Source organism: Peromyscus leucopus, chromosome 14, assembly GCF_004664715.2.
Source record: "Peromyscus leucopus breed LL Stock chromosome 14, UCI_PerLeu_2.1, whole genome shotgun sequence".
NCBI classification, from domain to species: Eukaryota; Metazoa; Chordata; class Mammalia; order Rodentia; family Cricetidae; genus Peromyscus; species Peromyscus leucopus.
Genome location: NC_051075.1, coordinates 85,780,853 through 85,807,366, shown reverse-complemented (window position 1 = coordinate 85,807,366; position 26,514 = coordinate 85,780,853). Strand labels below are relative to the sequence as shown.

At 39.1% G+C, this 26,514-nt stretch overlaps 1 protein-coding gene and 1 long non-coding RNA gene across 2 annotated transcripts in view; one reads left to right on the top strand and one right to left on the bottom strand.

The window, feature by feature from the left end:
* LOC114701034 overlaps nt 1-13,978 on the bottom strand; it is a 105,884-nt gene extending 91,906 nt beyond the window's left edge. The window contains exons 1-2 of the long non-coding RNA XR_005092888.1: nt 13,868-13,978; nt 13,493-13,581 (exon numbers count right to left, since the gene is read on the bottom strand). This is a non-coding gene — a long non-coding RNA (uncharacterized LOC114701034). The remainder of the gene's footprint in view (nt 1-13,492; nt 13,582-13,867) is intronic.
* A 1,316-nt stretch (nt 13,979-15,294) lies between these two features.
* The window catches only part of Abcb5 (ATP binding cassette subfamily B member 5), a 90,508-nt gene continuing 79,288 nt past the window's right edge, over nt 15,295-26,514 (top strand). Inside the window, exons 1-3 of the mRNA XM_037211011.1 lie at nt 15,295-15,332; nt 15,699-15,756; nt 22,397-22,547. Coding sequence (XP_037066906.1) covers nt 15,295-15,332; nt 15,699-15,756; nt 22,397-22,547 — 247 coding nt within the window. The remainder of the gene's footprint in view (nt 15,333-15,698; nt 15,757-22,396; nt 22,548-26,514) is intronic.

Genomic DNA, 26,514 nt, shown 5'->3' with positions numbered 1-26,514 from the left:
AATCTTAAATTTCACTTGAAAGGGAAACTATTTAACTTCCACATAAGGGAATTTGCATAAGTTAATAAGAATTTGAACCAACAATTGTGTGTACTCTAATATTGTGTAAACAGGCACTGTAAAGTGTGAGCCTGTGTTTGTTATTCAAATGACTGCACTAATGGAAATGCCTGTTGAACTACAGGATTCATATCCTTAGTGGTGAACTATATAAAGAAAACATGTCTCACAAACAACAATAAAAGACATTGTACCCATAAACTATAGACAATTTATTCCATTTATATTTTACCTATTACATGTGGTGTGTGTGTGTGTGAGAGAGAGAGAGAGAGAGAGAGAGAGAGAGAGAGAGAGAGAGAGAGCGCTGGCACACACATGCCATGGCAGGAGCATGGAAGTCAGAGGATAACTTCCAGAAGTTGGTTCTTTCCTTCCAATGTGGAATCTGGGGATCAAATTCACATTGTTAGATTTCAGTGGAAGCACTTTTATCGCAGAGCCATCTGTTGGCCCTTTACAGTTATTATGTAGCAGTTAATAAAGCAGATCTCCAATGTTCTTACCACACACACAAACACAAACTGTGAAGTGACAGATGGGTTAGCTAACATGATTGCAGTCACTTTGCAATGTATATGTTCATGTTCATGTATCATGTCAAGTACACGTAATTGTACTTGTCAATTATATTTCAATAAACCCAGAAATTCTAAATAAATTCATTAAAGTTTCTGAAATTAGGAATTCAAAGACAAAAACTGAACATTCTGACTGAGATGGAAATATGAAAATTTGATTCCCCACAAATAGAGTAGACTAATGGTCATTATACGCTAGGGAGCCCCAGCTGAGGTGGGGAAGTGTTGGGAAATACTATTTTAAGGTATGTTACATTTGTTTATGTTGCATTTGTTTAACTCTGTGAAGCTATGTTACTATGCCTATATAAAACATATGATGGTCTAATAAGGAGCTGATGGTCAATAGAAAGGCAGAAAAAAGAATAGTTGGGGCTGACAGGCAGAGAGAATTAATAGAAGGAGAAATCTGGGAGAGGCAGGATCTAGGAGCCAGAGGAGGAGGACATTGGGAACCAGCCACTCAGCTACACAACCAGCAACAGAGTAAGAAAGAAAGATCTACAAAAACAGAGAAGGGTAAAAACCCATAGGCAAAATACAGACGGTCTAATTTAAAGTTAAGAAAAGCTGACAAGAAACAAGCCAAGCTAAGGCCAGGCATTCATAATTAAGAACAAGCCTCCGTGTGTGATTTACTTGGGAGCTGGGTGGTGGGTCCCCAAAGAGACAAAAAGTAAGAAAACAATCAACAGGGAAGAAAGAGACTGAGTGAAAGATACCAAATACAGAAAAGAGTAAGTTCTAGTGGTTCAGTCTCAAAGAAAGGTAGATCTAGCTTATAACAATTTATTTTGTATCTCAAAACAACTATAAGTCAGAGGGTTCCCAACACAAAGAAATGTTAATTACCCTAATTTTATCATGAATTGTAGCAGGACTCTTAGAAGGTCTTATTAATAAAATCAAACCTGAGGCCAGTTATTGGGGTGAAATGCTGGAAGATCAGAGAGACAGAACAGCCACTATATTAAACATAGAAGTTAGGCCTGACCCCATATCAGTTTATTAGGGTGCACAATATTTTGGCGGAACACAATACCACCACATTTCCTCTCTTTTTGTCTAAAATTAAAAGAAGTTTATAACTAATACAAGGAAAATTATATCCAATTAGTATATACAATATACACAGTCAAGATTACATTAACAATGTCTAGCCCATTAACATTTGACAGATTGAGACAAAAAACTCCATTATATATATTAACAATGTCCAGTCCAGTAACATTTGATAAACTCAGACAAAAAATTTTCATTACTTATCCTATTTAAAACAAGTAGTTCCTTTTTAAAAGTAGATTCAAAAGTTGACCTTTTTATCTTAACATATTCATATTTTCATAAAAGTTTTAATAATCTACCTTTTGTCATTTTTATATCTTCCCCTTTTTCTTTTCAGTGTAGATTCGGTGATCTACCCATTTATCCTATTATTTTTTTATCTTTTTTCTCAGAGTAGATTTGATGATCTATCTCATATCTATATTCTCTTTTTCTTTTTGCTTTCTAGGGGTGAAGATATCTTTAGGGACTCTTGAAAAGAAAATTTTTGGGTTAATTGTCAAGTCCTGTATCATTTGTTCAGTCTCTGCACATTGAGAAAGTACAGGGCTTGTTTCAAATCCTTGTTCAAGTAGTCTGTCAGGCTGGATCATCTCAGCTAACCATCTCAAAATTGTCCTGAGCAGTTTGTAGTCCAACGTCGATCTTTCAGTGGTGTTAATCAGCTTAATGGCTTTACCATAGTCCTTGTGGAATCATCATTGTGGAGTCCTGTCATCTTTTTGAAGATTTCAAAGTCACTGTTAGGCATGGTCATGGTTCCCTGAAGACGTGTGTGTGTGTGTGTGTGTGTGTGTGTGTGTGTGTGTGTGTGTGTGTGTGTCTCCTCTGTGGTTTGGAGCAATCACAGCCTGATAAATGTCTGTCTCTCAGAACCACGAATGTTCTTCCCTAGAAGAAAAAATCTTTACAGCAATTTCTCCCCACCATTTGTCTTGCCAAACTTTTCCAAACTGACCTTTGCGATGCTTTCTGGTAACACAATGGTCCTGGTAATTCTTCTCTGAACAAGCAGCAGTAAACCCTTCGTCCCAGGTAGCAGCATCACCAACATGATGAGAAGAAGCCAGCAACTCGGAGCAGCAGTCACTGCCTCCATGGTCCCACCACCGTTTGTCACTGGGTCCCGGCCACAGCTTCTTCTTAGCAAGCCTCCTAGGCCAGCCTCAAATTCGGGATCCTCCTGCCTCTGCCTCCTTCAGCAAATCCTACCAGCATGCGCTACCACAACCGGCCAAGTGTAGCTTAGGCCTGAACTGGGGCCCACAAGGCCACAGACAAGCAGCTTTTTCATGAATTTGTACCACGAACGTTGGGCGCCAGATGTAGCAGGAACCTTAAAAAGTTCTTATTAATAAAATCAAACCTGAGGCCAGTTATTGGGGTGAAATGCTGGAAAATCAGAGAGACAGAACAAGCCACAGCTAACCTCACCTGGCCAACTTCTCAGCTGGTCCTGGTTAAGCATTTGGCCTGGTTAAGCATTCAGGCTTTCGAGAAGCAGTTCAGCTGAGACCCATTCGGATGAGGACACAGAAGCTTCCAGTCTGAGGAAACAAGACCAGTTCCTCATGCTGTGTTGACCCCCCAATCATAAAATTATTTTCATTGCTCCTTCCCTTCATGACTGTAATTTTGATACTGTTATGAATCATAATGTAAATATCTGATATGCAGGATGTATTTTCATTGTTACAAATTAAACATAATTTAAGCACAATGATTAATCACAAAACAATATGTAATTATATATTATGAAGTACTTATTTCTAATTGCAAATAAATGAGATTTTGTCTTGAATCATGGTATAGCATGGTAACAGTCATGATATAACAATAGCAAACCACATTGCTACATTTTGTGACAGTATGTGTAAAAAGCCAAAGTCAGTGAAGGTTGACTTTGCTGCTTTCTCACCAGACCAGAAATTCTTGAGACAGTCTTTGAAAGAGTACAACGAAGATCCTCTTCCACAACAAGTCTACTTCTGTATTTAGACTTGATAACCAGGAAGCTGGAAAACCCTGTTTCACAAAGATATGTTGTTGGAAAAGGAAGAAGACGCAACACAGTCTCAGACAGAACAGGATATGACTGCAAACACTTGATCCAGATTTTGTAATTGGCATTGTAAAGAAATCAGTTCTTGCTGCATTGCTGTTAGTAAGTTCAATGAACTCCTCTTGTGCTGTCTCAGGAACATCTTCAACTTTGACTGTGAATGGGCTTCTGAGAAGTGCAAATGGAGTGTCCGGTAGATCTGGAAAATACAATGAAATTTCATCTGCAAGCATGTGCAAGTGTTCTTCCACAGAAATTATCATCCTGATCCTTTTGTCGGATTCAATGTCATGTTCCTCAAAAAAAGCAGATAAGGTAGGCAACATGTGACTTCTATTATCATCCAATTTGTTTTTGTTTTTTCCAAAGCTGAAGTTTATTTGGAATGATTGGATCTTTCAGACAAATAAAGGCCTGTTGCATTTTGTTCTCACAGTGATAAATTTAACTCATTCAAGATAACAAAGATATCAACCAAGTGAGCTGTTTTCTGAAATTGACTTTCATCAATGAAAAGAGCTGCAAACTGTGGTCTTGCTTTCTGATTTAAAAAAAAAAAAAACATTTTGAGTTCATCACAAAGCTCAAAAACACATTTTAAAACTTTTCCTCTTGACAACCATCTCTCTTCAGTGTGAAAAAGCAGAGCTTTGTTTGTGTATCCACCTTGTAGCACAGTTGAGAAAACAGTGACTGTTTAAAGTGTTTGCCTTTACAAAATTGACAAAATTCATGCTTTTCATGACTTCTTGTAACTCTTGTGGCATTGTCTTCATTGCTAATGTTTGCCGATGAATCATACAGTGAGTTCAGATGACTTTTGGTGACTCATTCAGTACAAAAGTTGAAATCCAGATCGACATCCTAGCATTGCCAGAGTACCATCTGTGTAAACACCACAAACTTTTCCCAAGAGATCTTATGCTCTTTTAGAAATGAACCAACTGTGTCAAACATATCACATGCAATAGTTGCTGTTTCAAGAAGTTTGCAAAACAGTTGTTGCCATTAACGTTGCCATTATTAATGTACCTCACATAAACCAGTAATCATGGACAGTTTACAGTGTCTGTAGATTCATCAAGATGGATACTAAATTTAGAATAGAGCAGATTTAATTTCCTGGATTCCTTGATCAAGAATATCAGCAGTCATTTCATATATTCTTCTGCAGACAGTGTCAGTAGATAAGGAAATTACACTCTAGTGTGTGACAAACCTGTCTCTGATCATAACTTGAACAATGTCTTTGTCCACTGACAACAGCAAATCCTCAGCAATGGTGTGAGGTTTCATAGCCCTGGTGATTCTGAGTACCTCCAAATGTGAGGCTTCAATGGATGCTAGGTCTTGTTTGTGGTACTTGCTACCAGCGTGAAGTCTGGCTTTCTTGAGTCCATCAGCTTTGCTTCTAAAATAGCTGGTATCTTTGCCAGCAAAGCTTGAATGCTGTTATCAAAATTATGTTTTAGTTTGTTCAGCTTCATAGATTCAGCTGATAGAACTTCACAACAAATTCTCAATTCCTGCTAGAATTATTGAGGTAAAACCATACTGTTAAAAAAAATCCTCACTATACTTTCTTTCCTTAACATTCTTCTCTACATGACCCATTGTCATGGAATGGTTTTCCAATGAAAATAATATATAACAATAGTTTTTATAATACAAAAGATGATATATGGCATAGTTCAGTCAATACAGTCATTAAAGTTCTCTATGATTTACCAATCTCTGTGTCATTTTGTTTTGTGTTTTTTACATACCTGTTACTATCACAAGGGGGCAGTATTCACATCAACCACAGCTGAATATAAAAAGATTGATCAGCATACAGATTAAGTTCCCATGGTACAGATATATACATTTGCAGTAGTTGTGGTTTTATGGTACATGATTTTACATTTACCCAGTAATTATAATTCATGAAGTGTCATTTTTCCTTCCAATATTGCTACTCTCAACACAGTAGCTGCTCTCTACACATGTCTGACTAGTCTACATAAGTACATTGTGGTGCCAACTCTGTCACAAACACCTGTATTTGTTTGGGTTGTATGTGATAGGGCCAGCACAGTGATGTCATCACATGGGGTACTCATATGTGAGCATATCTGCATATGGCTAGAACTGCCTAGAGATGGACAGAGGAACAGTGTCTCAGTTCCTAAGACCAATGGAAATATGTGTTTTCCCATGTTCTTAGGAGACACCTGTAAAAGAGTCATAAGCCACAGATCGAGAATTGCTGCTCTAAATACATGCATAATGGATTAAATAGGAACTCGACACTTGCTCCTGAACAGCATTCATTGCACATGGTTAATAGGCGCACACACACACACCCAGTGGCTATATACTGGAGGAGGCAAAAACTGATGTCAGAATACGGTCAGATGAATGACCCGTGATGAACAATGTCTTGGGGAACTGTGAAAGAGGTTCCAGGGGGAAGAAGCAGAGAGCCTTTTATCTCAGGTGCATTTATTCCCTGAACTGTTCTTGGATGTGATTTCATGCCTCCTGTGACAAACATTTATATTCAATTTATAAGACATGTTTATTCTTATTAGATGTTACAACACAGCTCTAGAACTGAATCTGGGTATGGCCTCTGCCTTGCTTTCATGCCTTCCCACATATAATCTACAGTACATGCCAGGTATTGTGTTTAAATAGGTCTGTTCTGAGAAAGTTCTAGGAAAGGGCTGTTAATATTTAGTATGTGCTTACTGACACTTATTTACATGTTTTTATCATATTTTTACTAAACTCAAACAACCTTCCTTAGATCATTGCTCTCTTTTACTCATGTATAAAAGTACACTAAAACTGAATTAAGGTTGTCTACAGCATTAGACTGTAGTCCACCCCAGAAAGAGATCCTCAGATCCTAGGTCCAGCAGACAAGATCTACACAAGTTGGCCGAAAGTCCACAAATTGCCTCCATGATTACAGAACATCCTATTGCACAGATAGATGACTCTAGGAGGGATACACTTAGCCATATCTCTTCTCTATGATTTTATCAGAATATAAAAGTAAATCCAATTATTCCTTCCACACACAAAACTGTTGAAAGTATATCTGTAGATTGGCACTTTTTGATTACCACATCTCAGTTTGTAAGCCAAATAGATTCACACTGATGCTCATGCTAAGCCAGTTTAGCTGAAAGTTGCCTTCCATGACCAAAAACCATCCTTCTCTCCAGACTCTCATTGTCACCTTATATGCCAGTTCCTACAGTTTAATTATTGAATTCTTATTTTTTACTCTTTCCTCTTCCCGTGAATCTATATCCTGCCAATCTTCCTTTAGTCAGTCTTGCTCCAAAATATCTATCTTGCCACCACAAACTCAATCATACTGAGTCTGCCTAGCTCTGTCTTGCCCAAGTCCTGGTCTACCATAACATGGGGTTAATTCTATGATATACAGAAGACCAGTTTCTTCCTGCTCTCAGAGAATTATAATAGTTGCCATAAAGATTTGGTTCAATGCCTAGAACAACTTTATCTACCTAATGACTGAACTCATCTCTCTGCTGAGGGACAGTTCACCGTGCATTCCTGAAACTGCCACTGTTCTTCCTCTGGGCATCTTTTCTTGGCAACAGTCATAGCCATCCTCACAGAATTTACCTCAGGTCATCCTAATCTGCAAGTGAAAGAAAGCATTTGAGGCCATGGTGTTCTTCCTCAGAGTTCTCAGATGCTAGATTAGTTACTCTTTATACTATTCACACACAACTTCCTCTCTTACCAGATCCATTAATCATGATTCTCTACACAAAGAGAAAAAGTGCATGCGTGTGTGTGTGTGTGTGTGTGTGTGTGTGTGTGTGTGTGTAGAAGGAAGTCAGGTAGTTAGTTGTCTTGGGTAGGAGTTGAAATGGGGTCACACTCTGCAGTCCAAGCTGGCCTAGAACTCTGTAGATCGGGCTAGGCTTGAACTCATCCTAAAAATTGAAGCTGTTACACTTCCTCATTTGTCCTTTAACAGCAAAACCAGCGATACCACAAGAAAACAAAATGGGTCAATGTTCCTTTTGAATACTTCCTACAGCTTGGATCTGAAGTTCCCCCAGAGGCCATGTGTCAAAAACCTGGTGACCACCAAGGTGGGGGTCAAGGACCATCTTGCATATTATTGCAAGTAAATAAGGTCAAATAGTTCATAACCTTGAAGAGGTCACTGGGACTCCAACCTCCTCCTCCTCCTCCTCCTCCTCCTCCTCCTCCTCCTCCTCCTCCTCCCCCTTCATCCTCCCTCCCCTTTCCCTGTTCCTTCTCTCAGCCCCTTTGTTGCCTCCTCTTCTCTCTCTCTCTCTCTCTCTCTCTCTCTCTCTCTCTCTCTCTCTCTCTCTCTCTCTCTCTCTCTCATTCCTCAAAACCATGAGAAGTAACTTTGCTACATCATACATCCCCAACATTCTGCCTTTCCACAGGACTGAAATCAACACAGCCAACTGATCATGGACTGAAGCTTCTGACATTTTAAGAATGTATATATCTTTTGTCCTTACAAGTTATTTATGCTACATGTATTAGAAGCTAATGCAGTACTTATGCAAAAAAATTCTCCAAAATAGTAGCAAAATGTAATCAACATATGAAAATGGTTAAATTCTATGAGTGAAATTTAATGCCTAGGTTATAAGCATACTTCAACATAGAAACCAAACGATGTGACAAACAGCATTAACGATCAAGAAAAACACAATTATATTAATTGATACAGAAATAGTACTTAATAAAGTTCAATACCATTTTGTAATTTTAAAAACAGTCAACCAAGTTGGAGTAAAAGCATTTCTCCAAAAAAAAAAAAAAAAAAAAAAAAAAGATATGTAATGGCCAGTAAGTGTTTGACAGTCCCTCAGAATCACTATTTAGAAGGGAAATGAAAAACACAATGAGACCACACTTCATACCTTTTAGGAATACATTTACCAGTACCAAAGCATGACATGTGTCAATGAGGATATAAAGAAATGGGAACATCTGTGTGTTGCTTCTGCGCATGTAAAGCGGCATTATCTCCACGAGAATAAGAATGGCAAATCTTCAAAAACATAAATATGTTCCAACTATTCTGTTTCCAGATTCATGAAGCAAAGTGAAAGATCATTCAAATAGAAACTTAAATGAAAATGTCCACAGCAGTATTATTCATAAGAGCCCAGAGGTGGAATATGCACCCAGAGTAATAATTCAGTCACAAAGGGAATTCAATTCTGATAAAGAGCTGAACCGTGAAACATGCTAAGTGAAAAAAGCCAAACATAAAAAGAATCAGACATTGTCATATCCCCTTCTTTGAGATGATTTAAATAGGCAAAGTCATGGAAGCCGAAGGTATAGTAGAGCTTATCAAAAAGTGGACAGAGGAAGAGTTATTACTTAGTGGATACATAATTCATTTGGGGAGGATAAGCCTCATTTGCAGATAGCTAGTTATGCTGGTTATACAACATCCCATAGGAACCTGATGTCACTGACCTTGAACTCTGCACTTAAAATGCTTAAAATGTGAAGATTATATTATGTATATTTTGACACAACCAAAAGATTTAAATTTCTGCATTTCCATTAATGTCTCCCATAACACCTAGCAGCTGATTCAGGGACACACTGAGTTATAAGACTATTGTATTGTTGGGGAAGATGATATTGTAAGCTCCTCTGAAAAAGAAACATCTTTTGGATACTTGTAACTAATAACTGGTTCATCATAGAAACTCATATTTTGCAAGTAATTTATAAAGGAATAAGTAAGACATACAATATAGCAAGGTAATAGACTTGTAAGGTAGGTCAAATGTTGTCCACCATAACACAAATATGAACCAACAGCAAACACAGGACATCCCAGGGAGCAGTGATGAAGCAGAATAATCGGTGCCTCACATGGACTGTTACTGATGCCTATTCTGTCAATGTGCTGCTGATGTACGAGAGAAATTTATTTATTCAGCTATTTTAAAAAGTATTCTGGAACCAAACAACAGAAACTAGGTGTGCAGTCATTGAAGATTTTTCCAAAGAGTAAACATTTCACTCAGTGGATTCTCTTTGCTCATGTTGTTTCTAAGAGCAACGTCGTGTGAAGAACACCATGTGCTTTGCATGGAAATTCATCACTGATTATATCAGACATTACAGCTGTCTGACCAGAATACAAGGTTGGCTAAGCACAATCACTAAAGAGAAGTTATTTGTTGAAGAGAAAGCCACACATGAGTTTTGTGTAAATGGACAACGGATCATGCTCTTACCAAGGTGAGATTTAATATGACTTCTTGTTATGAATGTGTGGGTTTTATTATAATAATAATTAGTTTTATAACACACAAATGATATTTATGATTTTTGTTTCATCACTTTTCTTATGTATATATTAAATTAGAGATACTATAAAGTCACTATGGCAAGTGTCGGTATCTATTTTACTCACTATTGTGAATGACTGCATTTGTCTCACACCTCTTTCTTGGTGCTGCATCCCTTTCTAACTCATTAGGACACAATAATTCATTAAGATTCCCACTATCTGAAAGCATATTAGCACTGCCATATGCTTTGGTACCATTTAATTAATTAGTAATTCCACTCTACAAGTTACACCCATATCTTTAGTATCATCTCAGTACAGGATGATATCTATATGTCCTAACAAATGAGACTGATCATGAGCATATTTCATCAGTAGTGAAATAGTAATTTATGGACACAGTGGTGATCTTAGGACAAGTATCACCCAGTGGAAGAATATGTTGTGCTTAATGCAGGTCTAATGATGAATAGGTTTACAAAATATTCTAATTTTTATTACTATAAATCTACCTATGGTGGAATATCTAACTTGGTAGTTGGTGAAACAGAAAACTGCTTCCTTAGACTGCTGGATACCAAAAAAATTCCACATTTTATAGAGAACCTAAACATCAGGTAGCTTCAAGGATTCCCCACCTAAAATCAAATCAGTGGCAGAATAGAAATGAAATCCAATATTTTTACAACAGTACATTTTCCATTTTTACTTTCCTTGTTTCATTCCAATTCTAAAATTTCCATTAACTCCAACTCTCAGCTAAGAATGAAGTGAAGGATTCACAAATTCCGTGACAAAATATAAACAAGATCAACTGCCTAAGCAGAAGCTTCATACAGAAGGGAAGGCCGGGCAGTGTGAATTTTGGCAGCTTGCTTTGGCAGACTGTTAAAGATGCAGAATGCCATTGTATGCCAATCAAGTGAAAATTTTCATCTACTCATGCTATTATTAAAATTATTATTATTTTATTTCAGAAGATCAAATTATAAATAATATGGCACATTCTGAAAGAGCTGAAGGGATGCAAGAAAGTAATCAGAGATATGGGTAAGCTTCCATTAAAGTCTACAATTTTTCCTTAAATTTCAAACATACATTATCCCTTTCACAGCTGCCACAAAAAAAAAAAACTATTCTTTTCAAAATTCACACTGTTTGCATTTTGCTATACTTTAATACAAGTGTTATCACCACTAATTTATTACAACTGCTTCCACATTGGTTTCAGGATAGGGACTTGCGACAGGAATTGTTAGGTTAGGACTTCAGATAGCACCTCTTTTGAATTCCTTGTGGCAGAAGATACAGTAAAGATGGCTGCATAATTTCCTTTCAGCATTGCTGGACCCTTGATTCCATGTGGTACATTCATTTTCACTAAATAGATGTCTTTGTGCCTATGTACAGTACACTGTTTTCTATACCCAGAATGCATTTCAGTAGAAATACAAAATAGAAAGAACTTTAAGTCCTATTTTCACTTTTACCATAACTACAGGTTATATCTGGATACATGTTTTGTATAACTGGAGAGCAATTCCCTAGCTCACGTGGTTTGTTAACACAAAATATCCAGAAAAGAATCTCCCACCATTTTAGCAATTTCAACACTCAGTCACCACCTACCTATCACAATGAGTGTAACTTTCATTTCACATAACAATGAGACCATGCAATATTTGTCTTCTGTGCTTTTTTACTTGGTATAGTGCCCTCTAGATTCATACATGTTTTCATATGTGATATAAACCCTTTAAATACTGAGAGGAATGGGACATGTCTGTACTTCTAATACTAGGAAGGCTGGGGTAGGAGGGTCTGAAGGCCAACCTGGGCTACAGAGTAAACCTCTATCTCAAAAGAGAGAGACAGAGAGAAAGAGACTTAGACAGAGACAGACAGACAGAGGTAGAGACAGAGACAGAGATGACTTAGTGTGTACTGCTCTTTCAGAGGACCCAAGTTGGATTTCCAGCATCCACACAGCATAGTTCACAACTGCTTGTAACCCCAGTTCCAGGGGATCCAACACCCACTTCACACCTCCATGAGAAACTGCACACACATGTACATTCAAACACACACACTTAAAAACTAAAAATTTAACTTTAAAAAAAAAATAAGGAATAAGGGATGATGGTTTAGCAGTAAAGAGCACTTACTACTCTTGTGAAGGACCCAGGTTTGGTTTCCAGTACCCGCCTGATGATTTATAACCATTCATAAATCCAGTTCCAGGGAATCTTATTTTTTTTTCTGACCTCTATGGACTCATGCACTACAAATGATACACATACAGGCAAGACATGCATACACATTAAATGAATCTTTAAAATATAAATAAATAGACATAAAATAAGAAGGCTGGCTATTATTGTACTATGTATCTATGCCACATATTTGTTATCTATCCACTGGTGGGCATTTTGGTTTTTACTAGTATCAATACTCATGCACTAAACATGGATGTGCAGACAACTCTTTGACATACTGATTATAATTCCTTTCAAGACATACTTGTAGTTATTCTATTTTAATGGGGTGTTTCATATTTATTATTTTCAATTATGTGTATGAGTGTATGTCTGCGTGTGTGCAGGTGTCCTGTGGAGGTGACAGAGGTCAGATCCCTTGGAGCTGGAGTCACACGTGGCTGTAAGCCACCCAATGTGGGTGCTGAAAACAGGACTCTGATCCTCTAGAAGAATGGTTCATGCTTCCAACCACTGATCAATTCCTCCAGCCCAGCTATTATTTATAGTTTTGTTATTGTTTTGTTTTGATTTTTGAGACAGGGTCTCTCTATGTAGCCGTGGGCTGTCCTGAAACTCACTATGTAGACCAGGTTGACCTAGAATTCAGAGAGATCTGCCTGCCTCTGCCTCCTGAATGCTGGCATTAAAGACATGAGCCACCATGCCGGGCCTTATTTGCGTTTTTTAAAGACACCCCACACTATTTTTCACAATGGCTGAATTAATGGCTATTATTTAAAACATAAAAAATAAGTATTGGGAGCACTTTGAAAGCCAAGAGAGTTGCATCCCACACACATGCCTTTAATCTTTTGTTCTGTGTTAATTTCCCATCTTGTTGAGCTGCTTTCTTATAAACTGAATGTTCCTTAATTTCTACAACACAGATGATGACAAGAGGGGGTGATGAGGAGACAAATTTGTTTTAGATTTCATTTGAGCACTTCAGCATCACCTGTGGACCAAATAAATCTTACCTTCTGCTCACATTTCATCAGCATCATGACTTTGTAGATGAAAACTCAAGCTTGGGATTCATAGCCAAGTTCAATCCCTAGCTATGTAAACTAGGATTGTTTATTTTGTGGTTCAGTTCACTCATCTTTAAAATGGTCACAGCACCACTGACCTTGTGGGATTCTTCATATACAGCCGTAGACCACAGAAGCGAGCAGGCCAGTGGGAACACAACGGCAAACGTTCGCCACCTCGGAAAAACTAGAGAAGTGACAATTTTGCTGGTTACCGGGCGTAACTGCAACTTCACAGCTGACTTCACTTAGAGGAGACAAGACTGAAGAGGATCCAAGAAAACAGCCCGTGGCAAAGATTAAAGGTTGGGTTGGGTGGTTTTGAAAAGCGGGATTCCTGGAATAAGGGGGTTAGCTCTGGCCTCAAAATCTAGGCAAGATTCTGACGAGGTAGGCATGGCTCAGTTGACGATAGGAACAGAAATGTGGGTGCTTTGGGCCAAATAAAATTAATTACTGAATCACTGACTTACTTCGGCTTGCAGCCAAGCAGAGAGCACACGGGGCCTGTGAGCTGCGACCCCGAAGGTGCCCAACCTCTGCACCTGCACCTTGGCAGCCGCTGAGTGGGAGCCAGCCTGCGGCAGAGGAAACTGCCGTAAACTGACGTAAACCCTGGGAAGGTCGGGGGGAAGGAAATGGTCTTCCTCAGATGAAATTTAATCAAGTGACAGAAGCTGAAGTCATCCATGGGGAAAGGGCTTTACCGTTTCAAAGCACTGGGGTTTTGTTTGTTTGTTTCATCTAAGCCTCCTCCCGGACACTGGCCTGTACATAAATTAACCATTAACCTGCAGCAGGAGAAGGGACACAGAAATTCATCACAGTGACAAAAAACTGCACAGCTTGTCATCCATGAAGGCTGACAGAACAGTACGTTTCAAAGCTGGAGAGAAGACGTGGAAGGGCACCTTTGAGACCACTTACCTTGTTCCCTTCTTTAAATGTGTTACGTGTTTCAGAATTGTGCGTGTTTGATAGGAAGTCAATGTCCAAAAGTCACGTGTTGCATTCGGGTGTCCTCCAAATGTGAGCTAAGATACTTTCAAAGGGAGGACGAAATTCAGAGTATCCCACGCAATGCACCCAACAGAACTCAGTTCTTGTGAAGATCACAACGACTCTGCGACATTGTATTAGAGAAGGCTGAATTTTTATTTTTTTTAAATTCGCCACTTCACGCTTAGGATGCTACTGTCTTAGAGGAAACAAGGACAAGTGGTGTGAAGCAGCAGCCTCCTCGTGTGCTGTTTTTAGGAACGTTCTGGAAACTACACAGCCTTCCTCAAAAATTAAAAAACAGGGCTAGAGCAGTGTCTCACTGAGTAAAACTGCGTGCTGGGCAAAACTGTTGCCCTCAGTTAATCCCTGGATCCTACAGTAGAAGGAGAAAACTCCCAAAAGTTATCCTCTGTCCTCCATCCATGTGCTGTGGTGCGCGCGCGCATGCATGCACGCACACACACACACACACACACACTAAATAAGTAAATAAATAAATAAATAAATAAATAAATATAAATAAATAAAGTCATTTAATTAAAAGCATGATTGGTATATGATTTAGCAACTCTGTTTCTGGGCACACACCCAAAAGTTTGAAAGCAGGGTGTATGTTCATAGTCATGGAAGCATTGTTAGCAAACTCCAAAGCGTGGAAAAAATCCTAGTGTGTGCTGACTGATTCGAAAAGGTAACAGGACAGGTACAGCGAGAATAGCAATCTGCCTTACTATGGGGTATGGGGGATTCTGATAGGCTGCAACATGGAGGAAACTCAAAGCTATCCTGCTAGTGAGTAATTCCAAAATGAGCCTTGGAGGCTTAAAGGGAAAGCATTGTATGATTTCACTTGGATGAGACATCTAGGGTTGTCAGGTTCGTGGAGACAAGAAGCAGAATGGTGGCTGAGGGAACAGGACAAGGAAGATGGTCAAGGTACGAGGAATCAGTATTGCAGAATAACAGAGTTCTGTGGATGGTGTGAAGGGTGCCTTCGGTGCCCTTTGTCACTTAAAATGGTTACAATGTTGGCATACACTGTGCATATTTTAACACAATGTAAACATTTTCACTCCAGATGTATTCATTTCTATACAGAGAACCACTGCCCATATCCAGTGACTTTTCTTTAAAAAATTTGCACTCCCTGACATTAAATCTGCTTTTGAAATTTAACAATATGTATAAATTTGCTGCCAAAGGTAATATTTCACACTTTGTTAATGTTGGCAAAATGTTAACTGGAGAATTTTGCAAATTATGTTCATACTATACCTTCTCCATCTCATATTTATTTTTCAGACCTCCACAAGAACAACTGCCGAAAGCAGGAAATCGAGCTGTTGGACCTATTGAGATAGTAAGCAAAGCCGGGACACAAGTGTGTGCGTTAGAAATGGTGGGAATTAGCCAGGCAGTGGTTGTGCATGCCTTTAACCACAGCACTCTGGGAGGCAGAGGCAGGCAGATCTCTGTGAGTTCGAGATCTACAGAGCAAGTAGATCTCCAAAGCTACACAGAGAAACCCTGTCTCAAAAAAAAAAAAAAGAAAGAAAGAAAGAAAGAAAGAAAGAAAGAAAGAAAGAAAGAAAGAAAGAAAGAAAGAAAGGAAGGAAGAAAGAAAGAAAGAAAGAAAGAAAGAAATTGTAGGAATTGACAATAGCACATGGGACACTCACATTTGGTAATTTGCAGCCTCTGTATGGGAAAAAAATGGGGAAATAGAAAGGGAGTCATTATAGTTCTGCCCTAGAGTCTGCAACCTACCAAGCCATTGGATTTTGCCCAGTTGACAATATCAGGCATGAGTTACATCTTGTAGAACAGGCCTTAAATCCAATCAGAAAGTGGCTGGTTATGTCCATGTTTGTGCCATTAATGCACCATAAGACATATCTTGCCAAGCCAGTTGCTATTGAAGCTCACAGGGTTTACAGTGGAGTGAGACTGTTGATTACTTTTCTCTCCCAGTAGCTGGAATTTCACCTTCTAGCACTCTGAAAGCTAGTCAGACATGATGAAGCTTTCAGTAGAGTAAAAAGCATTAAGTGGGGTGGATGAGAGGACAGGGTAGAAGAAAAAATATTGAGAAGGGATAACGTAACACTAAAGGCTTTTGGAAACTTACTATTGTAGAAGCTTGTGTGTGTGTGTGTGTGTGTATACATATATGTGTGTGTGTCTGTACATATATGTGTGTTGCTGGAGGGCTTCTCTCCAGGTTCCCCAAGCCCCGCAGTCCCACAATCCACTTATAAAATAATCACTCAGACGCTTATATCACTTATAAACTGTATGGCCATGGCAGGCTTCTTGCTAACTGTTCTTTTATCTTAAATTAACCCATTTCTATAAATCTATATCTTGCCACGTGGCTGGTGGCTTACCAGAGTCTCTACATGTTGCTTGTCCTGGCGGTGGCTGCAGTGTCTCTCCTCCTTCTTCCTGTTTCCCCAATTCTCCTCTCTCTTTGTCCCGCCTATACTTCCTGCCTGGTCACTGGCCATCAGTGTTTTATTTACATAGAGTGATATCCACAGCACTTCCCCTTTCTTCTTTTTTTAAAAAGGAAGGTTTTAACTTTAACATGGTAAAATTTACATATAACAAAACAATTACCGAGTAAGAATTATAGTTACAATATTAAAGAAGATGTCCTATCTATGTTATATTTGTGAGTTTAAGGTTTTATATCTAACTTATCTTTTATCATAACTGAGGAAATTATAACTATCTAGTTTTCAACCACATCAAAGACCTGAGAAGGAACATAATGGTACCTGAGAAATGGTAGATGGATGCAAGCAACTTTCGGGAATCTTGCAAGAGTAGACCAAGACAGCTGGCAGCCTGGACAGTCACCTGATGTTTCTCAGCATTGTTGGTGCATTCAAATTGGCTACAGGCCTAGAGTATCTGACAGACCATTTTTAGAAGCAGGAATTTTAAGAGACCATCTTACCCTGTCTTGGCAGAGTACAGTGGTCGCTTTCCTTGTGTCCCGCTTGTCCAGAAAGGACAGCATTGTATTTGTACTGTCAGCCATCAAGGCAAGGGCAGTTCTTTGCCCAGTAGGCCATTTTGTGCCAAAAAGACAAACTTCCAAATGGAAATGTCTTAGAAGCCCAACATTCTCTTGGGATCAAATTGGTGCAGCCAGGAGCAATTGTGTCTCACATCAACAGAATTCTAAGTTATTTAAATGCCATATTCTCCAGGTCTATGAAGTGTTTGAAGATTACCTATCTATCTGAAATATATCTATGTATACCTAGAAGACTTAACTAACATGGCTACAGATATGATTATCATAGATGACTAATTATTAATCTATTTTTTAATTATCCATTACAATTTTAAATGAGTTATATAAACATAATACCTCAAACAAGAATAGAAATATATATATATATATATATATATATATATATATATATACAGTATAACAAAATTAACTTCAAGTTTGTATCAATGAACTAAAATTTATACCAATGTAAAACATTTTAAACATAAACTAAAATCTATACCAATGTAAAACATTTTAAACAAGTTGTTCTTTAAAAGTAGGTTCATTAATCTACCCTTTTATCTTATCATCTCCATATCCTCCTATATATCATATCCCCTTTTCTTTTTTAGAAAGAGATCACATTTATAATCAACCTGTTTTAAATAAAAATATTGGTTTTTCTCTGTCCCACACCAGAGGGCTCTTCTGATTTGGGACACAAGAATCCCTTAACCATTTTTTTTTTTTTTAAGCAATATGTCTGGGTTTAGAGGGGGAGTGAGCCAATTCCACCTCTAAAGCCAGCTTGGTATATTTGGGAATTTGGGCGTAGCATCTCTTACTACTTCCTGCTGGAGGGGGGCGCTGTATCTTATGGGGACGCAAAGAAAATTTTAGACCTATGGGGTAGTCCGTGAGGCTGTATTGTGTGAACCAGTTGCCTTGAAACCGATCTGGATGTTGGATCCTCTGGGCCATGGTGTCATCGGAGTCCTTTCAGGGGGTCTTGGCTGGTGAAACCTGATGTATCTTAATCTGGAACAAGTCCACAGCCTCTGGCTTTCTGTGGAAACAAAAGCAGAACCTCTTTTCCAAAGTAACATATCCTTATATCCAAATTTTGAAGTCAAGGTACCTTTAAAATATACATTTTGGCATAACTCAACAGCTTTTGTAATCAAATGTTTTTCTTTAGTTATGAATATCAAAGAGAACATAATCCAGATTTTCTGTGTGGTAGCCATCTTTATGTGGCTTATGTTTTATATTACCTTGAGCCTTGAGCCTATTGCTTTAAACTGTACCATTGTAAGCCTGAAACGGCGCTGTGGCTGCTGGCTCCGCCCACTTCAGCTTCCCAACATGGCAGTGGTATGTTTTCCGCCAGCTCTGGGAGTCATCAAGTCTCAGAAATAGTGGGTCTAAGCTTTTATCAAAGCAGCGTGTAGCCCAGAAACCTCTTTTTTTAAAAAAAAAAAAAAATACTAGTAAAGACTAAATCTACCACACAGCTTAATTTGGCGCTGGCAGATGCCTCATTTCTGCCATACTGCCGGTCAAACGCACCCGCCAGGAACCCGCCAGTGTCCAAACTTGCGTTTTGTCGCATCTAGCTGCCCGTATGAGACAAGAAGCAGGAACCTGGTTTTGGCTCTGTTTAGAATTGGTTATTAAATATTTTTAAGGTGGAAACTCGAGCCGTTGGGCGCCATTTGTTGCTGGAGGGCTTCTCTCCAGGTTCCCCAAGCCCCGCAGTCCCACAATCCACTTATAAAATAATCACTCAGACGCTTATATCACTTATAAACTGTATGGCCATGGCAGGCTTCTTGCTAACTGTTCTTTTATCTTAAATTAACCCATTTCTATAAATCTATATCTTGCCACGTGGCTGGTGGCTTACCAGAGTCTCTACATGTTGCTTGTCCTGGCGGTGGCTGCAGTGTCTCTCCTCCTTCTTCCTGTTTCCCCAATTCTCCTCTCTCTTTGTCCCGCCTATACTTCCTGCCTGGTCACTGGCCATCAGTGTTTTATTTATATAGAGTGATATCCACAGCATATGTGTGTGTGTGTTGTGTGTGTGTGTATAATGTGTGTTTATAAAAAAATGTTTAAATTGAGTTACCCTACAATATGGGGACAATGCCTCCCCAGAGTGGCATAGGCTATTAAATAAAAAGCCCAGTGCCTTGAATTTGGTGCCTCTTTCCATATTATTGGTCATTGGAGTGCCACAAACCTCCCCCAAGCATTACAGGACATTGGCATTGCTCTCAGTTTCCCTCCAGAACTTGATACTAAATCCTATTGCTGAATTCCACATACTTGAGTTATAGGACACACAAAAGTAAAGCTGGTACAAAGAGCTTTTAAATAATTGTTATGTAAATCCTGTCTGTCAGGAAACATACCAACACATATATTTGGAGTTATATCCAAAGAACACGGTAGTGGTGGTTTGAATAGGTATGGCCCCCACAGACTCATGTTTGGATGCTTGGCCCATTCGGAGGTGTGGCCCTGTTGGAGTAGGTGTGGCCTTGTTAGAGGAAGTGTGTCACTGTGGTTGTGGGCTTTGAGGTCTCATATATGCTCAAGCTACAACCAGTGCAACAGTCTCCTGCTGCTTGTGGATCAATATATTGAACTCTCAGCTCCTTCTCCAGCACCATGTCTGCCTGTACACCACCCATGCTTCCTGCCATGATGAACTAAACCTCTGAAACATTAAGCCAATCCCCATTAAATGGCTTCCTTTATAAGAGTTGCCAGGGTCATCATGTTTCTTCACAGTGTTGTGCCCAGGTCACAAGACCCCCAAGCAAGACCACCACAGAGCCAATATCCAATGCAAGCACACAAAGGTTTTTTAATAACAAAACAAGCAAGGCTGGGACTTGATCCTCGTGTCCAACATCCGACACAGAGGGTGGAGGAGGACTGCCAGAGCACTCACTTTAAGGGGTTTATATAGGAAAGGTTTACATGCAGCTTGGGATTGGATGAGGGGGCTAGGGTTGAGAGAGTTCTTTGAAGTTATTGGCTGAACTATAAGCATGAGGTTACTGATGGCTAACAGGATTCAGGGTATCTTAGAGACATAATTTTTTACTCCATATATCCTGCTTTTGTTGAACCCAGGATATATACATTCAGATTTATTGTTCCAGTCCTTCTGAGTTCAACTTCTGGTTAGTTGAGCCCATTACTCCCCATATTTTGTTTTGCCAAGTCCAGGATACATAGATTTATTGTCCCAGCCTTATAAGTTCAACTTCTGGTCACTTCTAAAACTGCTGGTCAGCAAATAGCTTTGGAGGAGGGGAGGAGGCAGCATCTCTCAAGATGGCTACTGATTTTTCCCTTTCAACAGCAATAGAACCTGTCATGCATCTCTTCCTAAAGATCTACCCCTCAACACTAATCTCTTCGCTTAGTTGTCAGTAACATAGCCACTGTTATAGCTTGGTTTCTGTCGATGTGATAAATGTCATGACCAAAAACAACTTGGAGAGGAAGGAGTTTATTTCAATCTATATGTATAGTCCATCATCAAGGGAAGCCAAGGCAGGAGCTCAAGGCAGAAGCTTGAAGTAGAAACCAGAGAGGTTCATTCTCAGACTCATGTTCATATAACTTATTTAATAACCCAGGCCCACCTGCCTAGGGATGGTAGTACCCACGGTTGACTGGGCCCTCCTGCATTAATTAACAATCAGGCAAATACCCTCACAGGCATGCCTGCAGGACATGCCGATGGAGACAGTTCTTCAGTTGAGATTTTCTCTTCCCAGGTGTTTCAAATTGACAACCAAAATTATCTTCACAGCAAAACACACATGAAACAACTTCTGACTACTTCAAAAGTTAAAAACCTAGGAATATCAAAATGTGCATAACTTTATCAACAAGACAACACCCCCCCCCCAAACACATGCACATGTGGACAACATTAATAGATTTAGTAGTGTATGGTGTGGGTGTGGGTGGGGGTGTTTATGCATGTAAGCATGCATGTGTGAGTGTGTATGTATGTGTGTAAAGATAATAATTATAGAAGAGATTATGAATTCAAGAGGGACTTGGGGTGACATGAGACAACTTGGAGAGGGGAGAGAAAAGAGAGTTACATAAATTAAATATATCCATATATGAAATTCTCAAAATTTTTAATCTAAAAAATAAAATAGCACACTACGCTGGTGAAAGACATGGGAGCTGACACCTATTTATCATATGTAGTGCTGAAAAATGCTATGGCAGTTACTTCATAATTACTGCTGAGCTATCACAATGAGTGAACAAAAAATAGTTTGCATACATACAACATGTACTAATCCTGCCTAGTGCTATTCAAATCTAACGCATACTTTACATTCGAATCTTCCTCCCTGGGCATAAGCAGTTTGGTTTTAGATTGGTGTTGTGGGGACTTGTTACAAGATAGAGCATTCAATGTTTGGCTTTCAGGCCTCTGTCTTACTACAAACATCCCTGTAAATCATTATTGTCCCTCATTTACAAGAGAGGCATTGTTTGGGGGCAAATTTAATGTAAGGAACTTTAAAAATATAATTCATCACATTTTTACCAGCAGGATGTTTACAGTTAGTGACGGCAGTGCAACAATGTTGATGAATGAAAATTTGTTGATTGTCTTTTCATCAAGCTCTTTATATTAATTCATTCCAAATAGAAGCTTCAGAATCATGCCTACATGAATCTGACGAATGTTTTCGTATAGTTTGTGTTGTTTGGGCTGATTTGTTTTTCAGCCCCTCCTCAAACCTTGCTGTCAATCTTTAAGAGCTAAGACTGGGTGCTTGTTTGTTTCCTTTTTACTGTATAGATAAAGGCATGCTCATGGTTTATGATTGATTTAATCTCATAATCAGTTCGTTAGATAACATTTGCTTTGTGGAAAGAGCTACAGGTTGGCAGTTTTGCTTGAGTTTTACAACAGCAACATTTCCATGCTTTGTTTTCTCAGTTCCGCTTTGCTGACAATCTGGACATTGCCCTCATGACCCTGGGAATACTAGCATCCATAGTAAATGGAGCCACTGTTCCCTTAATGTCTCTGGTTTTAGGAGAAATTAGTGACCATTTTATTAATGGATGCCTACTCCAAACTAACAGAAGTAAGTTGAAGATCTTTCTGTATTATGGGGGACTCAAACACATTAAATACAGTAATCAGACATTGATCTTATTGATCATTATAAAACATTATTTGTGTAATATGTACTTAAGTCTATGTTACTTGATACTAAATAACCAAAGTCTGTATTAGAGCTCTTCAGAAAAATCAGCAATAAGATGTGTGTCTGCGAAGACACATAAGGGTTGTGGAAAGAGAGAGAAAGGAAAAGGAAGAGAGAGGGGAGAGAGGGCAAGAGTAAGTGGGGGCAGAAAAGGACAAAGGGGTAAAAAAAGAGAGAGGGGAGGGGACAAGAGATGGAGGAGAGAAGGGGAAGGGAGGGGGAAAGAAGTGGTTTACAGGAACTATGGACACACGCACCTACAGACATGTGTGTGAATACACACACACACACACACACACACACACACTGTGTGTGTGTGTGTGTGTGCAAAAATGTGTGTGTGTGTGCAAAAATGATGGGGACCCTGCAGATGTTCTGGCAGTAAAATGAACCTTCGAAGAGTGAGAATGAAAACTCAGTTCAGATTGATTTTGTTAACCTGAATCAGACTTTGAGAAGTTAATTCCAGGCTGTTCATTATCAGCATATTTAAAACACAGTACAATTTGGGGAAAAGTTCCAGGTAACAAGAAGTCCCATTCTAGGTTTCCAGGAAACAATCATTCCAATTCCAGATGCACAATAAAACTTAAGGTGTAACTAACTAGACACTCCTTTACAAAGTATATGTGACCATGAGGGTAGGCTTTATAGCTAATAATGAACCTAAAAAGGGATTGTCTGTGATAGACATTCTGGAGGATTTGAGTGAAATCTGCCTCTATAGCAAAAAGTGGGTGAGGTCTGCTATCACAGATAGCAAAAATGTCATTAACCATATCCACTCCCAGTTCTCTGGGCAGAAAAATAGGTATTTTATCTCCTCCATTGAGGAGAGGCCCCTGTGTGTTTAATATTCCTGGTTTTCCTAGTGAACTGTGGACACAAAGACCTTTGTGCCCCCACACAAAAACATTTGATTTTAGTGATACAAGCTAAATTACTTCTGTTGTGAATATTGATCCATCAATTCACTGAGTAGATATTTACTGATTGTGATAAACCCAGCAGCGTAAGGCAGTCTTCTTATGAGGATTCATTTTGTTTGATGTATTCTATAATTCTTACCTTCTGTGGTGGTTTGAATGAGAATAGCCCCCAATAGGCTTATGTATTTGAATCTTTGATTCCCTGTTAGTGGAACTGTTTGAGAAGGATTGGGAGGTGTGGTATTGTTGGAGGAGGTGTGTCATTGGAGGTGGGCTTTGAGGTTTCAAGAGTTCATGCCATTCCAATTCTCTCTCTCTCTCTCTCTCTCTCTCTCTCTCTCTCTCTCTCTCTCTCTCTCTCCCTCTCTCTCTCTCTCCACTCCTTCCTTTCTTCCCTCTCTCTCCTACCCCTACCTTCCAACTGTTTCTCTTTCTGCCTCATGCTTGTGGATCAGATGTGAGGTCTCAGCCACTGCTCCAGCACTGTGCCTGCCGGCCTGCTTCCATACTCCCCAACATGATGATCATTGACTCAAATCCCCTGGAACCGTGAGCTTCAAACTAAATGCCTTCTTTTAGAAGTTGCCTTAGTAATGGCGTCTTGTCACAGCAGTAAGACACTTGTTTTAGGTAGAAACAGGTAGTGCACACGTAACAGATATTGCTGTGGTGCATTTTTTATCAGTGTGGTGAAATACTTGACAGAGAACAAGTGAGACAGCTAAGGGGCCAAGGTGCTTGCTGCGGAATCTGACGACCTACATTTCATCTCCAAGACCCACACAGTTGTGAGACAAATTGCTAAATGGTCTTATTAATAATAAAAAAAACCTGGGGCCAGATATTGGGGTGAAAACTGAGAGATCAGAGAAGCAGAAAGAAGCCAGCCACGTTCTTACTGCTAGGAAATCCTCAGCCAAAGAGAGAGCTGTTTCCTGTATACTCACACCTATATCCTTTCTGTGCCCTGCCATCTCATTTCCCCTCTCTGCTCAGCTACATCACTTCCTGTCTATCTGTCCAGACCTCCAGACCTCTATGGTTAACCAGTGCTGGAAATAAAGGCATGTACCACCATGCCTGGCTCTGTTCCCAGTGTGGTCTTGAACTCACAGAGATCCAGATTAATCTCTGCCTCCTGGTTGCTAGGATTAAAGGCAGGTGCTACCATTACCTGACTTCTATGTTTAGTGGCTGGCTTTTTCCTTTGATCTCCAAGTAATCTTTATTTATTAGAGCACAAATAAAATATCACCACACATAGTAGAAGGGAAGAATTAACTCCTGCAATTTGCATCCTGACCTACACACACTAAACAAACAAACGAACGAACAAACAGCATAAACAAGTTAAAAGGGAGAAAGTTTTATTTTGACTATTCATTTGGAAGGTTTGGCCATGGTGGGGTGATTTCCTGCTGTGGGCCGGTGATAAAGCAGAACATCATAGGGAATGGGTGTGGTGGTGTGCACAGCAAAGCAAAAGTGCTTACCTCCTGGTAAAGAAGCAAAGACAGCCCAGAGCAAGCCTGAGCTGGTGGCCACCTCTTCCTTCTGCTTTTCTTCCAGCCTGTCCCCTATTGGCACTCAGGGCTAGGCTTCCCTGCAGTTGTTGTCCCATGTGACAATTGTCCCAGAAAATGCCCTCGCACACCACACAGGGTGCTTTACTAGTTTTCCCAGCATTTCTCAACCTAATCAAGGTGACAATCATGATTAACCATCACTGTGGTAAACATAAGAGCAGTTTGTATTTAGGTAAGGTGGTTTTTATATATATATATTATTGTTAGATTAACACATTACTAAAGAGGCATTTGGGGGCTGGAAAGGTAGTTCAGTGGTTAAGAGCACTTGCTGCTTTTGCAGAGAATGTGGATTCAGTTCCCAGCACCCACAGTTCCAGGGGATCTGATGCCCTCTTCTCATTTCCGTGGGTATCTGATGTACATACAGGCAGGCAATACACTTTTACACATAAAATAAAAATAATCTTTGAAGAGAAGTAGTAACATAAGGTGCATTCTTTCAACATTTTAACGATAGCTTTGCTAATTATTAATGTTAATTTTCTGGAGGATAATAAAGGAGGATTATTTATTTACCACAAATAAAATAAAAGTAGTGACTAGCATTGATTAGCCGTTCCCTTTTGTGCAAACACTGGGCTTTTGCTTAAACTACTTCTACTAATATAATCTCAGAAATTGAGATTACACTGTTTCTATGTCAATGTGATACCGTTTTAGAAGCAGTGTTGATTATCCTTAGTAGTTGAGTTAAATCTCATTTAACATTTCTATTAGGATTTGTTATCTTCACTCTTTCTATATCAATTATGATTTTTTAAAATGGGATAGTTAAATTTATGTATCATGAGTCCAAAAATGGAATGGGGGTAATGATTATTCATACATAAATAAATTCACAGACATTAGTATATGGGATATAACGAATGAAGAGCAATGAAGTCTGAAGTTCTTTCCAAGTGTTTATTACAGGGGTTTATGAAAGAAATTGGATATTGCTAATGACAGATGATATTTTTGCAGAAAATACACAAAAAAAATTGCATCAAAGACTTCTAACTAAAACATTGTTTTAAACGTTTTTGGGGGTTTTGGGGTTTTTTTATGTGTGTGTGTCAGTATTTTTTTTTTGAAGACAGTACACCCTGGCTGTTCTAGAACTCATTCTATAGACCAGACTGACTTCAAACTCACAGAGATCCACCTGCCTCCGCCTCTTGAGTGCCAGGATTAAAGAAAGGTATGTGCCACCACTGCCAGACTGTTTGAAAGTTTTATTATGTGGTTCTCTTAGTTATAACCCAATCTATTTCAATGATATTTGTGTCCATTTTTTGCTGTGACAGCTTTTAGAACTTCCCCACATGTACCTGCATTTCTTGAACT